At 40.6% G+C, this 17,010-nt stretch overlaps 1 protein-coding gene across 2 annotated transcripts in view; it reads left to right on the forward strand.

Annotated features, from left to right (window-relative positions):
- The window catches only part of PODXL2 (podocalyxin like 2), a 53,120-nt gene extending 38,320 nt beyond the window's left edge, over nucleotides 1-14,800 (forward strand). For both annotated transcript variants that reach the window (XM_081184154.1, XM_081184155.1), the window contains exons 4-8: nucleotides 2,140-2,214; nucleotides 8,244-8,400; nucleotides 12,072-12,133; nucleotides 13,933-14,112; nucleotides 14,291-14,800. In XM_081184154.1, the coding sequence (XP_081040280.1) occupies nucleotides 2,140-2,214; nucleotides 8,244-8,400; nucleotides 12,072-12,133; nucleotides 13,933-14,112; nucleotides 14,291-14,500 (684 nt within the window). In that variant the 3' untranslated portion in view covers nucleotides 14,501-14,800. The remainder of the gene's footprint in view (nucleotides 1-2,139; nucleotides 2,215-8,243; nucleotides 8,401-12,071; nucleotides 12,134-13,932; nucleotides 14,113-14,290) is intronic.
- Nucleotides 14,801-17,010: the final 2,210 nt, after the last annotated feature.

Consider the following 17,010-nt stretch of genomic DNA (forward strand, 5'->3'; position numbering starts at 1 on the left):
GAGACCATGAAGAATTATGTCATTTTCCCTGATAACAAGCAAGCATTTATTTTAAATATTTGTAAGCTGCCCTTCACTTAAAAAAACCTCCTAGGTGCTCATAGCCATAGAAGCAATAATTGCAACCATAGGATAAAAACAGCAGAAAAATTAAAAGCATTTCATACAATACAGCTAAAAACCAGCAGCATTAATTAAAAAAAATTCCCACAGTGTTAAAAGATGCTGGATAACGTTCTGGAAAGCTGGACAAATAAAATAATTTTCACTCACACTCAGTGCTGGTAGGACATGAGGTTTGGCCCCAGGGAGTTTCCCTAGGAAGGGAATTTTAAAAATATGCATTTTGATTGAGAAGTCCCTCTTCCTGGTCATCACAACCCTAACGTTACAAGGCAGGGGGACCTGAAGAAGGTCTCTGATGATGAGTGTAACATTCAGGCAGGCTTGTGTGGAGAAGGTGGTTCTTTAGACATTTCTTTTTAATGCATGCTGCTGAACGTGGGAAAGAATAGACCTTAACTCACTTCTTTACACAGAATTTAGGCCAAGATTTTGGGAAACAAGATTACTTTCCTATATGCCAGCAAATGCTTGTCAAATATATTATTGCATGCTACCCCAATCTCTGAGTGGTGAGAGATTCCAGAGGTGCCTGCACTTTACCTAATGTTTGGTTTCCTTAGAATGAAGTGGAGGCTGTGGTGTCTTTAGAATATATGTCTTTATTTATACATATATACAATCTGAGCATAGGATGAAGGGTCTCACAGTATTAACACCCCAACAGATCTTGCTTCTCCATTAAGTTTTCACACAAGCTCCCAGGTCACAGATCCAACACAGAGCAGATGTGTGTTTGTCTCCAGTATCAGCCAATCCCTCATACCAGCCAGGTGAGGGGAGCAGAAGAAATGCCTAACCCCTCCTGGACAGCACCATCACTTAGTTATAGCTCTTGCAACCTAGCTCATTCTTTGAGATCCCGAAGAGAGCACTTAAATAGTCAGCTAATACCATTATATTTCAAACTAGTAGCCTCTTCTACTAGATTAGGGCGGTCCAGCTTTTCATACCAAGTGGCCACAAGAGAACTTTGACATGAAACCTGTGGGCTGCTCACTGCTTTGTCACGGGGAGTGATGCCAAAATTTGGCTACAACACTCTTCTCTCCCCCCCCCCAGCGCCAAGCCGAATAAACAAGGCGCCAGGCTTTGGAAAGGCGGCATGAGTTTCTGGCAGGGTCCTAGAGCCCTCCCACCTCCTTCCCAAAGCATTTTAAATATCTCAAAAAAACATTTGATCAGATAAACATGCCGGTACTTGAAAGAAGTGGGTAAGCTTGACTGAAGCATGTGTGGGAAGGGCAAAAACAAAGGGACAACCAAGATTTGATCCATAATCTGTACTAGTGTCTTCAGAAATGAAGGCAAGGGGGAGTGCAGCTTATTTGGCAGCCCACTGGAGCCACACCTGCCCCTGTTCAAACATACATCTATCTTCACTCTTAAGCTGTGTACACACAACATTTTATTCTAGAAACAATGGAGAATAAGCACTTGTTTTCCCCCACATAGTCCACACCGAATCTACGTCTATTGACCTCCCCCCCCCCACGCCCCGCAGCACTTCTTGAGAAACTGGTTTCATTCTGAAAACAAAATTTCATTGCAGATTGATTCAGCATTACCCTGCAGAGTGTGTCCATTTGAAAAGAGATGTAAGCAAGGAGTGTGTGTGTGTGTGTGTGTGTGTGTGTGTGTGTATCAACACCTGCCCAATGATGTTGTGAGTGGCCGTTTACCAAGATCGCAATAACTTCTTCATTCACCTGGGACATGTGCTGGGAGGAAAAGGCATGGAAGGTTTTCAAACAAGTATCAATCTAGATTGAAAGCAGCATTGTGAGAATGAGCATGAAATATTCTGGATTGAGGAAAGCTACATTTTTGTGCTATAAATGGTTTAGTGGTTATACAGCCTTAGACGCCTCATGGTTTCAGCATGAAACCTTGGAATTATGCTGCCAGTTGGAGAAGTGGTCTAGAAGCACAAGGCAGTTTCATATGTTCACAGGTTTATACTACTTCCCAAATAATTTCCTGCTAAATTCATGGAGTTCTCTGTGTGTTTTTCAGGTGACCTGCAAGGACTGGAGCAACCTGGCAGGCAAAAATTACATAATCTTGAACATGTCTGACAACATTGACTGCGTGAGTGGCTTGCTTTTTTATTAACATTATTTACTACATTTCTGTCCTCTTTTCTTTAAAGCTAAATCCAGATGGCCAACATTCAATGCACTGTGAACAAGTACTAGAATAATAAGTTATTGATACTAGCAACTCCACGTGAATTTTTACATGGAAGGAAGTCCCATTAACTTAGTAGGGTTTTGTTGCCAAATAAATGTGCATAGGATTGCAGCCATAGTCATCTGTATCTTATTGGAGTAGCATGGGATCCAGCCTTGAGGAAGTGGCAAATACACCCCTCTGGGAATACATGGATCAGGCTTTTTGAAATGTTGATGTTGATGAGGTCTCTGAAACAGAGACGTGGATCTTGGCTTTCTCACATCTCATAGGTGACACATAACTGAGATTTGAGAGGGAGCACTCATGTCTGTTTGAAGTTCTGTAAGAAGCAACCCTGCAACTTGTCTTTCTAGGTAATTACAATGATGTCACATCTAGGAGTATAAAATAATACCCTGATGCTGCCAGAGGAGATATTTGATAGGCATGACCAGATAACTAATTTAGGCTAATATGCAGTAAGATTCTGCTTTTGTCAAGCAAAGCAAACATTTATTTCAGTAAACATAATGTGTAGAATAGTTGATATACCATCTCCAAACCACAGGACTCCAAACTTTAAGCTGCTTATGTACCTGCAAATAACAGTTGCTGCAGATTATTCCCATCTTCACAATATATGTACAGTTAGTTGCAGATCTGGCTGCATGCAGTGCCGATTGGCTTACAGTTGTAGTCCCTTCTGACCCCCTCCCTGGAGCAGTTAAAAACCTACATTGTGCTTTTCTTTCTTTTTTAAAAAGGTGCTTCTTGAAAATTCACACAATTATCTGTTCATCTGGCACTTTTTTTAAAAGCACAATCCATTTGAGAACATTGTTAAATAGCTCCCAGGAGGAAGGGCTACAGCTGTTAGCCAATAAATGCTGTGTAAATGAACTCTGCTGCAAAACCCACAGAACTGGTTTACCTTATGCTTTGACCAGGAGGGGAGAAAGTCTGTCTTTCATCAGTGCTGTCAGTATACTTCCAGGGCACAGCAACTTCAGTTTCTTCTGTCTGTCTCTATGTGCCCATAGAATGAATTTCTGTCTTCGCCTTTAGTCTTCTTATACAACAGCAGAATATTAAGAAGAGGAATAAGCCCATCTGTGAATCCAAGCAACCTATCTTGTATTTCCTGTACACAATGGCATGCAACATACAAAAGCATATTCTTGTTTTAATGCAAACACAAACAAGACATAATTCATCTTCATGTGTTTTCACACACATACACATGAAAACATTTGACCAGTCCTGACTGGACGGTTGGATTTAACCATTATTATACAGTAGTTCCCAAGGATCTGGATCGGGGTATCCAGTGCTTTTGTAAGTTATTTAAAAATGAGGTGATTGTACTTCTACACTGATAAAAGTGTTGTGGGTGCCAGCACAAAATGGCTGCCATGGTCAGCAAAAAAAGAAGTGCCGGTGCTCTGGGGGTAGCCAATGTGGTGCCTTCCTTATGTTGTTGGATTCCAACCCTCATCAGCATGGCCAATGAGAGGAGTCATGGTCCAGTATTAAAAAGAAGGCACCACACTGGCCACCCTAAGCCAGATGAACCAATAATATATGGCCCTTGCTCCAGTCTCCATCTGTACCTAGACATGTTAATGCCTTGGCATCTTAATGCCTTGGCATAGGTGGACCAGAAGGCAAGACACTGACTAAGTGGTGGTGGGTAAGCATAACTGGTGAGTGAATGAACTCGACTGCTGGCTGATTGAGCTGGCATAGCAAGTTAAACTTACTTTGCTTATTTATTTACTTTTATGGTTTTTTATTCTGCACCTTCATTACTACAGTAGCTCACAAATACTAAAAATAAAATAAAATGCAATATTCATAATATGAAAACATACAAAATAAAAACAGGAAAGGACATATCAGTTAAGAATTCAGTTCAGATAAAACCATTTAAAATTTCAGGTTTTAATGATTCTTAAAAGCCTTGGAAAACAAATATGTTTGTGCCCAAAAGGTGTCACATAGGTAACAGACAAGCCTTGGGAAGGGTATTCTAATGGTGAGGAGTCACCAACTCCCATACCTCAGATGGTGACAGCACCTGGAACAAGGCTTTGGATGACAATCTTAAAAGACTTGACAGAACTGCTAGATTGGTGGGCAATTAGCTAGGTGGGCTACAAGCTTATTCAGCTAGTGAAGTTTTTATTAATAAAGGTGGATCGCCTCCTGTATGAAAACCAGCAATTTATGTGTTTGGGCTTACACGTAGGCAGAAGCCACTGGAATTACATTACTAAAATAACACTATGATGATGATAAACAACAGTAACACTAAGAACAAAATATTATTAATAATAATAATAATAGCAAGCAGACATTTTCTGCCTGAACCATCCAGAAGGAGAAAAAATATGGTTATTAGTCTTTTCTATTATTTTAAAGTTGTTTCTCCTATTTGGGGCTGGTTTAGTATTTGAAGTTTAAACTATTGAAACACAAAGGAGATGTTAACTTAGAGCTCTATTTTTGCAGAGTTTTAGTTAGAGAAAATAAATAGTAATCAGCTGTTGATTCAGAACAAATAGAAAACTTCTGCAGGCATTCTGATAATTTTAAATTCACATGATGGAAGGATACCAGGTATCTGTAGTGAGAGACAGAGAGAAAATGTGCATTTACTTGGCTGGTTGTAATAACTGGCTCATTAAACTTATTAAGAGTTAGCTAATTTTGTTCTAATAGTTATAGAAAGAAACCTGGCTTATTTTTCCCTGTTAGTTACAGAAAAATCAGATAATGTTCTTTTTTACACATTCACACTTATGTGCCAAAGGGTTAAGGTATTCCTTTATTGTTGCTTCAATGATGCTAGAAATAAAAGCAAACAATTCCCAGTGTGAGTGGTTCAGAGTTCCAGCCTGCTGCCACTAAATCTTCTTTAAGTGCCTCTTTTGCTTCCCTGTTATCTTGTTTACTATCTAGTGTCTGTTAACCAGACACATTCCTCTAATCCATTACTCTTCCATCAATCCCATAAAGCTGCAGTTAATTGATGATCTAAAGTCCCTTTTCTGTTAAAGATCTCCATTCATAAGAATGTGTAATGGAGCTGTTTATGAGAAACCTTTCTCTTTTTATAGTAGTGGTGAGGAAGTCCTTTAAAAAATTGTGAAAATGAGGTCAAAACTGTATTTCATAATTTTAAAAATAGAACACCCCTTATCTAACCCTCTCTAGAGCAGAAATTTATTTCAATTTTATTGTGGATATGCTTTATTTCCCCTGGCAGTCTACTACTACTGTGTTTAAGGGCCTTAGAAATCTGCATGTCATATTTAGCAGCCTGCCACAGAATTGAGTCATATATACAGAACTCTGACTATATTCAGGTTTTTTTAAAGTAGGGACGTTCTTGTTCTCATGGTTGTGAAGAATAGCTTGAATAGATTGGTGCGGGTCCTGTTTAAACTGCCTTTTCTGCCAAGGTTGTGGCTGCTGCCGATTTTGAGCTGCTTGGTAGAAATGAAATATCTTATTTCTCAGTTATCATATCTCAATCCTGATAGAAAACTCAGTTCTTAGAGTGCATATATACACACACAGGAGAGAGGTAGCAGCAGGTTTTGGAGACGCCCAAGGTTTGCAAAAGTGGAGAAAAAGTAGAAGTTGGCCCCCCTTCCCAAAACTGCCCAAGGAGAACTGAATATGCTAAACAGAATTTGTTTGACTGCTGGACGGGAGGGAGAAAAGGAAAACCAGGGGGTGAGGTGGAAAGACATGGAATAACCTGAAAGGAGTCATGGCTTGCTGGCTAAAACAAAATGAACTTCAAATCAAGATGGTGTCTAAAAGATGGAGCATTTCTGTCTTTTCAGTACATGTCATATGGAGCTAGTGGCAGTAGAAATTCCTTTTTAAAGATCACCAAATCCGATCGAACAATTGTTCAGTTACTTTCTAAATACATTATGCTGTCTGAATATAACTGTGCTTAGCACCATCCTCATGCTGTCTGATATATCCTGGGCCTGACAGCACTAGCTGCCAATTTGTTTCTGGGCCTAATTAAAAGTGCTGGTTTTGACCTATAAATCCTTAAACGGCTCAGGAACGCAATACTTCAAGGCCTGCCTCTCTCCATATGAACCATCCTGGACCCTGTGATCATCATCTGGGACCCATCTTCATGTGACCCCCTCCATGAGTGGTCTGGAGGGTAGCAACACGAGAATGGGCCTTTTCTGTAGTGGCTCCCCATTCGTGGAATGCTCTCCCCAGGGAGGCTTACCTGGCACCTTCGTTACATACATTTAGGCACCAGGCAAAAAGCATTCCTCTTCTCCCAAGTCTTTGGCTAATTAAACAACCCAAGGCCTTTTAAACTTTTTCAGTGGGGGTTACTGTTTTTGTTTATTGCTATGTTATATATTTTTGTGTTTCACCCTGTGATCTTTGGGTGAAGGGTTGCATAGAAATGTATATTATTATTATTATTATTATTATTATTATTATTATTATTATTATTATTATTATTATTCAACATGTATAAAAGCACTGGTGCTTTCCCCTCGTTTCTTTTTGTGCAACTCATGTGAATGGAAAGACTATTTCCCTGTATGCAATTTTTTTTGACTCATGCTAAAGAACTTTGCATGGTTAATCTGAACTCTGGTCTGTTGGGTGGCTGCTTGGAGAGGCATCATTTATGCTATGGTTATAGTTGTGTGGCCCCAAGCTTGTTGCCCCTGAGGGGCCTTAACACCTATGTCCTCTCTCCATTCCCCTTTTGACAAGTTATTTGCCTGGCCGTGGCAACATAAGTTTTCCTCAGCTGGCGTCCATAACCTTCGCCTTGTGAGGTGCGGTGCTGATGGGTCTTTGTGACTCAGGCCTGACTCCTTCTTGTCTTTCCCAATTAGGCCTGTGCCTGCCCTGAGCGCTTGAGGTTGCCATAGCAACCAGCACTGCTAGCTCGTATTAATAATCTGGGTGGCCTTTAGGTTGGCACAGCAACTGAACAAGAATAGAAAGGGAGAAGTGGGAGAGGTGCTGCCAAGCGATGTGCATCATGTCAGTAGAAAAGGACCATTCCTATTTGACCTACAATCTGAGCTGAATGATGAGGCCCCTGGACTTTTATAAACACTTTTATTACTCTTTGTATCTTTCCATTCCTCCAAAGAGCTTGGTGGGAGATGTACATAGGATCCAAGTGATTTCTGACCCCGGCTTGTTTACCTCAAAGCATCAGGCACCTCTGGATTCTTATACATTTACTGTGATGCTATTTCTTTCCTTATAGTGGGGGCTGAGTTTTTAAGGTGTTTTTTTTCCTATGTGATTTTCCTTCTCCCCAACATTTCAGGTGACAATGTTCCATTTTGATATAAAACCCATTTCTGCAGCTGGAAAACTAAAATTAATAAGTAAGTAAGAAAGAGTTTGAATTTTCCAGTTAACAGAAATGGGTTTTATATCAAAATGGAATATTGCCACCTGAAATGTGACTTCAAGGTGAATAAATTCTCTTCATACAGGAAGCCAAGATTATGCAACCAGATAGTATGAAATGAATTAAATGAACTTTTGGTGAAATTAGGACTATGAAACTGGGTTGCAAGTAAATCTGCATTTTGAAAATGGCAGCAACTAAGATGGACATACCACGCGAGGGCATTATTAGGGAGCACAAGAGGAAAATATTTGAACAGTAGGTGTTTGCAGGAAGAAAACGGGAATTGTAGTAAAGGAGTGGTTTGGTCTGCAAAGTGTCATTGCTGTTATCCAATATCCTCCATAGGCTTGGCCTTGAGACTGACCTAGGTCTCCTTTCCTGAAAACCTTCACCCAAACCCACAGGCTTCCCCCCCCCCCCGCAGACAGGTTTGGTAGGGTGGGAGGAGTGTCTGAATTCAGTGGGATGCACGGCTTCTGTTTAAGAGACTGACAAATGTTCTTTTTTGCAGGAGGACTTCCGTGTGGAGAGGGGCCTTCAGTTGCTGGCACTGGTGGATGATGCTTTCTCCAGGTATGAAAATGGATTGCAAGGCCAATGGTTGATCTCCTTAAGCAAACCCAATGAGAACGACAAACATCTGCTAATGACCTTGGCTGGAGAACATGGTAAGTTGTTATAGAAGGGCAAAAGATCTGAAGAATGTCTCACTATACTTTTGATGGCTCCAATCTTTGTGTGCTATTTCTCAATCTTCCTCCATGTTTGCTTCTTATTTCCTTTCCTAGGGCAACCTGTGATTCACAGATAACACTTTTGTCTCTCCATCCAAGTTTCTGAACTCTACTCGATGCCTTTAAAATAGCTACCACTTCTTTAGAGAGGAAATTATTATGCTGATAATATTATTTATTCAGTTTTTATACCACCTTTCCTCCAAAGAAGCCCAGAGCAGCAAATTTGTCAGTATTAAAACATTACAATAAAAATTCTAACAGTTAAAAGCAACCTTTTAAAAACAGTTTTAAAATTCTTAAAGCAATCACCTTGGCTCAGTCGGTAGAGCATGTGACTGAAGTTCGTTGGTTCGAGCCCCGCGTTGGGCAAAGATTCCTGCATTGCAGGAAGTTGGACTAGATGACTCTCATGCTCCCTCCAACTCTACAATTTTATGACCTACTCTCACAACTAACAGTTTATGGGTGGCTAGCCAAAAACAGATTCTAGAATGTGATAGCTAACACCCGTCCCTTAGTTATATGGTGCTGTGGTTGCCAGAAGTTTCTTATTTTAAGAAAAACCCAGTTGCAAAGACATATTGATAGGCTCACGCTGAGTAGGCATCCAAGCAGGGAGAAGATAGCTAGCGCTCACAGCAGTGGCAATTGGGTATGCAAGTTTGGAACATGTTATGGTTAATATATGAGTGGCACCACAAGCAGTGTCCCGTGTCACTTTTTCTCTATAATCTCCCCCATAACATTTTAGTAGGGCAAAACAGTGGAACATGATGTCAGTGTTTCCCCACTGAAACATGGCTGCAAGTATACAGTGGTACCTCGGGTTAAGTACTTAATTCGTTCCGGAGGTCCGTTCTTAACCTGAAGCTGTTCTTAACCTGAAGCACCACTTTAGCTAATGGGGCCTCCTGCTGCCGCCGTGCCGCCGGAGCACAATTTCTGTTCTCATCCTGAAGCAAAGTTCTTAACCTGAAGCACTATTTCTGGGTTAGCAGAGTCTGTCACCTGAAGCATATGTAACCTGAAGCGTATGTAGCCCGAGGTACCACTGTATCTGTGTGCATGTATGTATAATTCTTAATGCTTTATTATTTCAAATTTGCAATGGGCAACATTTCAATAAAACTGGCACCATTACTGCCACACCAAATGCAATGTCTTGGTTCAGTGGAACTGTCGCAGTGGTGGGTCTCTGTGAAACCATTTAAGTGAGCAAAGGAAGAGTTTCTCTGCTTTGCTACCCCCACCAAGTTGATTACTTCCAAGGCTACTCAACTTAGAATATTTCAGTCACTCTGTTGCGCTACCTTTCTTGAGATTTGTCCAGAGAGAGACCAAGCAGCCACCAGTGCTGCTACTCAATCTGAGAATCCCTGTTAAGTGTCTCGATGCCTCTTGGCCTGAGGCTTCTCAGTCCACTTTGGTCTCTATGGAAACAACACACAGTAATGTGCTTCCTTTGCGGCCATAAGCCTAGGATGCTCTAGGACATATGGTGTTTATTTTGTTTTATTCATTAGAACATTCCATCCGTTTTGAGACAGCATACAACAAATACTAAAGACATAACATCTACATGAAAATAAAAACATAAAAAGGAAAATGCAGCAGGTGATCTGTGTGAAATATATAATAATATGTAGTAATATTGAAACACACTAGCCTTGGGCTGCCAAGACAGTCCCTGCATCCCTGCCTTGAGGCAGTTCAGGGGAAAGAGAAGCGTTGTTTAGATCCCCATTAATCATAGAATCATAGAGTTGGAAGAGACCACAAGGGCCATCGAGTCCAACCCCCTGCCAAGCAGGAAACCCCATCAGAGCACTCCTGACATATGGTTGTCAAGCCTCTGCTTAAAGATCTCCAAAAAAGGAGACTCCACCACACTCCTTGGCAGCAAATTCCACTGTCAAACAGCTCTTACTGTCAGGAAGTTCTTCCTAATGTTTAGGTGGAATCTTCTTTCTTGTAGTTTGGATCCATTGCTCCGTGTCCGCTTCTCTGGAGCAGCAGAAAACAACCTTTCTCCCTCCTCTATGTGACATCCTTTTATATATTTGAACATGGCTATCATATCACCCCTTAACCTCCTCTTCTCCAGGCTAAACATGCCCAGCTCCCTTAGCCATTCCTCATAAGGCATCGTTAATTTTTGTCTATAACTGGGCAACCTTCTTCCTGGAAACATGCATGGCTTTCCTTATGCTGCTGAAAGTGGCTGCAGAAAACTTTGATAGAAAACTGTTGCAGTATCTCTAGAATTCTAAAATAATTATCTCAGGGCAGCTTGGAATGGTCTCATCTGTTTGCCTAAGAAGATTTGTTGTTTTTCTTTTCTTTTCTTTTCTTTTCTTTTCATGTCATGTTATTTATTTATTTATTGAACAAACAAAAGGGGGGAGGCAACTTTTAAACAATAGTACATCATGTGGTATTTTACTTTTCATTTTTTAATACAAATCACTAAGACTGAGTCTAGACATTTACCAATGGTAAAAAGGATCATAAAAGTATATCACAGTCATTGTTAAATAAACTATCTCATTAAATGATGACTTTCTGCACAATTGATACGAAGCCATTTGTTTTTCCAATCATATACGGTTGGTATTGAATTTTCAATGGAATGTAAATTAATCGTTCAGTAAGGGCATTTCTCTGTAATCAAAAAAGGGCTTGCCACTCTACTGGTGATTTTGGCAGCTCCCAGAACTGGGACTATGTGTCAAATTATAGACCTTAGCAATATTGTGAACTAAAGTAATCTCCTCCACAAATTGACGATCAGTTGGTATAAAAGAGGCAGAAAAAGAGATGAAGTTCAACACACCTCCTCTTGTCCACATTCTTCTTGGCTTATACCCAACTGACTGGGAAAATAACCATGTTTGACAAGAAAGCCATGTAAGAGCTGACAAATGGTTTTCTAGACATTTCACTGTGTGGTCACTACTACAGATATTGCCAGTCTGGGAAGAAAGCAAAGCTGATAAGCCATCCATCATTTTCACTGGGATACCCTCCCACATTTCTGAGAACCATAAGCTATGGTTGAGGTACTGTCAGATTTGGCAGTGGAACAATCAGTGGAGAAAGAGTGGATTCAGCAGATCAGATTTGAAGTGGAAGCACTGATTTGCGGAGGGAAGCATTTTATATTTCCTGCTTTCTGGATTCCTTTATTCCTCTCTTTCATCTGTCGCTGCTTACATACTATAGCTGTCAACCTTCCCTTTTTTTGCGGGAAATTCCCTTATTCCAGCGCCGTTTCCCGCTGCTTCCCACTGCTATCCCGGATTGTTGGATATCCTATAGACTGTCCCCGGGACAGGTGAGGCTGCTGATCCCTTATTTTCGAGGCTGCTGATCCCTTATTTTCAAAACTGAAAGTTGACAGCTATGTTACACACATTGTAGCTGATGCTCTTGAGTTCTGAAATTGATCTAGTGCTCTGAAAGGTGTATCCTGTATTATTATATACTCAGGAAATTCTTCTTTAATACAGGTATTCTTCTTCTACAGAAATGCAAGTGTATTAAAGAAGAGCACATTGAACTAATGTTTCTATCCCCCCCCCTCCATGTGTTTCATCCTCTAGGAGTTGTCCCAACAAATGATGTTCTCCTGGCACTAGGTGACATGCGGAGGAGCTTAGCTGAGGTAAGACCATGTTCAGTCACACAGCAGACAATGCAGTTAAATTGCCCACCTTGAAAATTAGCCCCATGCTCTAGCCTAGCTGGGCTCTGAGCCCGGAATAGCAAAGCAATAGCTCAGCATTCAGTACAGAAATCCCTTCTTTCCTGTCTAGTAACTGCTGAGTCATCAAATGCCAATTTCTGTTAGCTATGACTGATTCTGTGGATTGTCTCTTTACACTGTGCACTTTTTAAAAAGTTACCATTATAGTCTTTTGAGATCCTGCTTGTCCTTGCTGAAAAGCATAGAGAAATGCAGAAATGATTTTCTGCATCTGTCACACCAAAAACCACTTGGAGCTTTCTGAAGATGTTCCTGTGGGGTCTTTTGAAGGCATGGTGAACCTATAAATCTCTTCTATTCACTGTGCACGGGGATTCATAGTTTTCTTGTTTGGAGCAGCTGAACTTTCACATTTGATCTCTGAAATGCCTTTGTCGTCTAGGAAGCTTATCTCATTCTCTGTTCAAATGAAAATATGACCTTACATTGTCCTTGGGCATGCTTTGTACCCAATCTACCGTGTTACATGGACAATGTGAAGCTCTACAGAATTTTAATCAGCGTCACAAGAACTTAGAAATTGGCTGAGGGCCTTTCTGCATGATCACATCAGCCAATGTGTAATATTCTCCCAAGTGACTTCTTAGTGATATTGAAGTGATATATCCTATATATTTTGTGTGAAATAACCTCACTGTATTTGGATAGCTGTGTTGCTGTTTGCATCTTTTTTTAAAAAAAAAAAATCTTGTTAGTAGATAAGCATAGCTTTAAAAGAACTGAAGAAAGAACAAACAAAAATATCCCTAAAAGAAATGACTCATAAAATGCTTTAGACATTGAGAAGAGGTTTGCTCCCACTTGCAACAAATTTAATCACAAACACTATCAGTTGATGTCTGTAACTTTCCACCCAATAATCACAATAACAATGGACTTGCTGCCTGGAGGAATTCATTTCCCCCAGTATTGTGCTCTGATTGTTCAGAAAATGTGACATACTACTTCTGCACTGTATAAGGCAGAGACTAGTGGAATGATATCTGTGAGCTGGAAATTACCTACAGAGTTCACAGAACTCACTACAGGTGAGATCCACATGTGTCTGCCTACACTGTAGGAATGCATAAGCAGCAGACTCAAAAAAGAATGGCTCCCCTTTGATCAGTTTCTTTGAACACCAAAACCCTTCAGCAAGAAGTCTTATTGCTTGATTCCATGGCGGCCAATTCTGATGGCTCATTAGAAAGGCTCTTCTTTGGGAGCAAAATCGGAGGGTAGGGGCTAAAAGGAGCCCCCAGTGGATGATCTGTCTCACAGACCTGAGCCTCAGAACCTGTTTTTAGAAATCAAAAGAAGAACTGCCTCTTCCTTCTTTGCCAACATAATATGCACCCCATCTTCTGTTATCAACTCCTGATTCCCCACAATCTAGCAGAATTTCCTCCTACAACACACTGCCTCCATCTCCGAACACATATGCCCTCCATTCATTGTCCCCATCCAGGGCTACGCTGTGCTAGAGCTCAGGCCAAGAGTCTTATTTTCAGTAACCAAAGATTTGAGTTTATTGTGGTATGCAGTATTCATAATCCATTTTGACTTAGTCATCTTCAGAGATAAATATCACATCTTACTGCAGTGATTCACTTAAAACATTAGCCTAAAGATTTCTGGAACAAGTTACCTCTGAAGAAGACAATTTATGCAACAAAGTCCTGAGAACAGATTGGAAATGCATCTATTTTTGTTTTTAGATTGGAATTCAGAACTACACAACTACTTCAAGTTGCCAGTCACGTCCCAGCCAGACCCATAATGACTATGGAAAGCTTTTTGTGGTGCTGGTCATTATTGGCTCAATCTGTGTCATCATCATTATAACAGGACTGATTTACAACTGCTGGCAGAGGCGCTTGCCCAAAATGAAGAACATGGTGAGTCCCAGTGTGGCATCTGACTTGAACTCTTATTCTTCGAAGGATGGAGAAGGATTGTAGGAAGTGCTTCCTGATTTGCCTACCTTCCTTCCTAAATGTCAAGCTTTTGAATAAATAAATAAATAAATAAATAAACATTTTCTCTCGCATCTTGTTTGTCCCATTTCTTTTTCAGTCACATGGGGAGGAGCTACGGTTTGTGGAGAACGGCTGCCATGACAATCCGACCTTGGATGTAGCCAGCGACAGCCAATCAGAAATGCAAGAAAAGAAGCCAAGTGTGAATGGTGGGGGAGCTGTTAATGGACCTGAGAGCTGGGATGTCCTCATTAACAAGCGGGCAGGCGAAGAGGGAGATGTGTTTGAGGAAGACACACACCTTTAAAAGAGGAGTCGGGTGTTTCTGATTGCACTCTTGTTTGACTTAAGGGCCATTTGGTGAGGGTGGCTCCTCAGGAACTTATTTTTTCAGGTTTGGAATGGATCTGCCCATCACGGTCCTGAGGCACCATCACAGTCCTGGAGTCGGAAGGGCCACCCTGAGCAGAGTGGGTGGGGGGTGGGGCGTGTTTGTGTGTTGCTGTCAGTAGCGCCAATGTTTAATCACTTTTAAATGCACTTGCTCTAGTTCTTTGGTAGGAGTGGAGGATGGCCAGGTTTGAAAAATAAATGGTATCAAGGCTTAGCATTGCCCCAGAGTGGTGTTTACTGAAGGATTCGTCACAGAGGCAGTAGGCCAGTTCTGCACAGGAAAAAGTGGGTTCACAACCTGTCTCAAAAGGTACAGTGGCAGCAAGGAAAGACGGCATATTTCTTGTCTAGGCTTGGGATATGATGCATTAAGACAGTCTTGCAATTCACCACTCACTTTGTTGCCCAGCATGAGAAACTTTTCCTTCTAGTGAATGACCAGCAGGATTTTCTACTCAAGCTGCAAAGTGGTTCATAACTGTTAAGTGCTGGGCTGACAGATGTATTGTGTGAGCTGGTAATTTAAAAAACTTCTTTGTAAGGTTGCTATTTAGGCAGAACAAATCTATTCTGCTCAGGTACCTGACAGAGCCCTAATTTTAGGTGCTAGCAGGATATTGCATTGCCCCTTCCCTTACTATGACATTTTGCAGTAACAGCACCTTTTGTGGATCCAAACCTAGTGGAAACTGAACTGATCTAGCTTGGTTGATCTGAATCCAGAAAAGTATTTTTCTAATACAGAATGAATTCCTGCTATCACCTTCACAAGTTTTCTGGACTGGCAATTAGAGATCAGAATTTTGGGGCAGCAGTGGGCAGGGAAGCCAGCTGGGAAGTCTCCTTTACTTTAGTTAATGCACTTACTATAACAGCTACGCTGATTGCTGCGCAAGTCTTGTTTGATTGACCTTGAATGAAACAGATGGAAAACTTAAGTGTCCTCTTCTGTACCAGTGGAGTAAATTTTGATTTCATCTACCCAACTATATGTCAGGAATAGGTCAGTTTAAACAAATGAGGTTAGTACCTTAGTACAGTAATACCTCTGGGATCAAAACTAGGCTCAAGGGCTGCCATATGAATGCTTTGTTAGCATGCCTTGGGCAAACTAGAATGCCCCAGGCTTCTTTGAGAAGCACTTGCATATGCAGAACCTCCCATTTTCAGTGCTGATGGCTGGTCTCAATATATTTTTGCTTCCTTTTCTCCAGAATGTTACTCCGTTACACACATCTCATGGCTTGTCTCACTTCAAAAGGAAAATGACCAACACAAAAACTTGTTATGATTGCCTGTCTGGCTCAACCGAGTTGCCATTAATAATCCTTGCTCTTTAACAGAACCATCACACACAAAGATTCATGTATATTTAATGGAGATTGCTGATTAACTTGTAATGGAAATCTGTCAGCAACCAATCCGTAGCTCTCTATGAGCACTGAAATCTGATCTCCCAAAAACATAAAGCAATCTTGTCAGCACAGTTTAATTTCACATATAAATACTGCATAAATCTTACATACAGTATTGCAAGGATTCTTTTTTAAAAATGTTCAGATGTTAGGCAACAGTATTAGTTCCCTAGCCAAATTCCAACTAAAATATTCAATTTATGTGAATGTCAGGATTGCATTTTCTCTCTGCAGGGGAGATATGTGCCAGGAAAACTATCTCTAAATGTTTATTCTTTTTCATGGTTTGGATTCTATGCAGTCATATTGCTGCACAGAGCTCATTCATGATTTTAGAGATCTTTTACATCTTCCCCTATTTATTTATTTATTTTACTCCATGGCTTCTTCCATTTTGTCCTATCTTAGGGTTTATGAGAGCAGTTAGTCATTATCTTTTGGGCTGTAGTTTTTTACTTGTTTAAGATTTAACACACACATGCACTATTTCCTCTCTACAATGAGTTAGGTTTGTACTCATCTTTGTTATATACATGGAGCCACACTGACCTCTGGTGGTGGCTGAGAAAAATGGATTAAAGGAAAAATAGTTTTGTTCTAGCGCCGCCTTCAAACACACAAAATACCATGATTTCAAGATGGAACGGTTAGAAATGAAACTACAGGCCAACTCTACTCCAAAGTAGATGAAAGGAAGCCAGCAGAGCACTTTCCAATGACATCTAGAATTAAGCTTGTGGGAATAGTGATGATAGACCTTGAGTCTTTAATCACATGGATTTAAAAATTAGCATAGAGCAATAATCCTGTTGGCTTCACTACTCGCCGTATGAAAAAATAGAGGAAAGGGAGCAATCCTTAATTATTACTAGAGATATGTTTTACTGGACCAGCTTCTTTTGTTGGTGTGAGAAGTATGCAAGCTTTTGAATGACGGTAAAACTCTTTAAACAGTTAGAATGACCTCACAAAACTTTTTGAATCACCTTCTGATTTAATGCAATGTCAT

The sequence above is a fragment of the Podarcis bocagei genome (assembly GCF_964188305.1).
Source record: "Podarcis bocagei genome assembly, chromosome: 2".
In the NCBI taxonomy this organism is placed as follows: domain Eukaryota; kingdom Metazoa; phylum Chordata; class Lepidosauria; order Squamata; family Lacertidae; genus Podarcis; species Podarcis bocagei.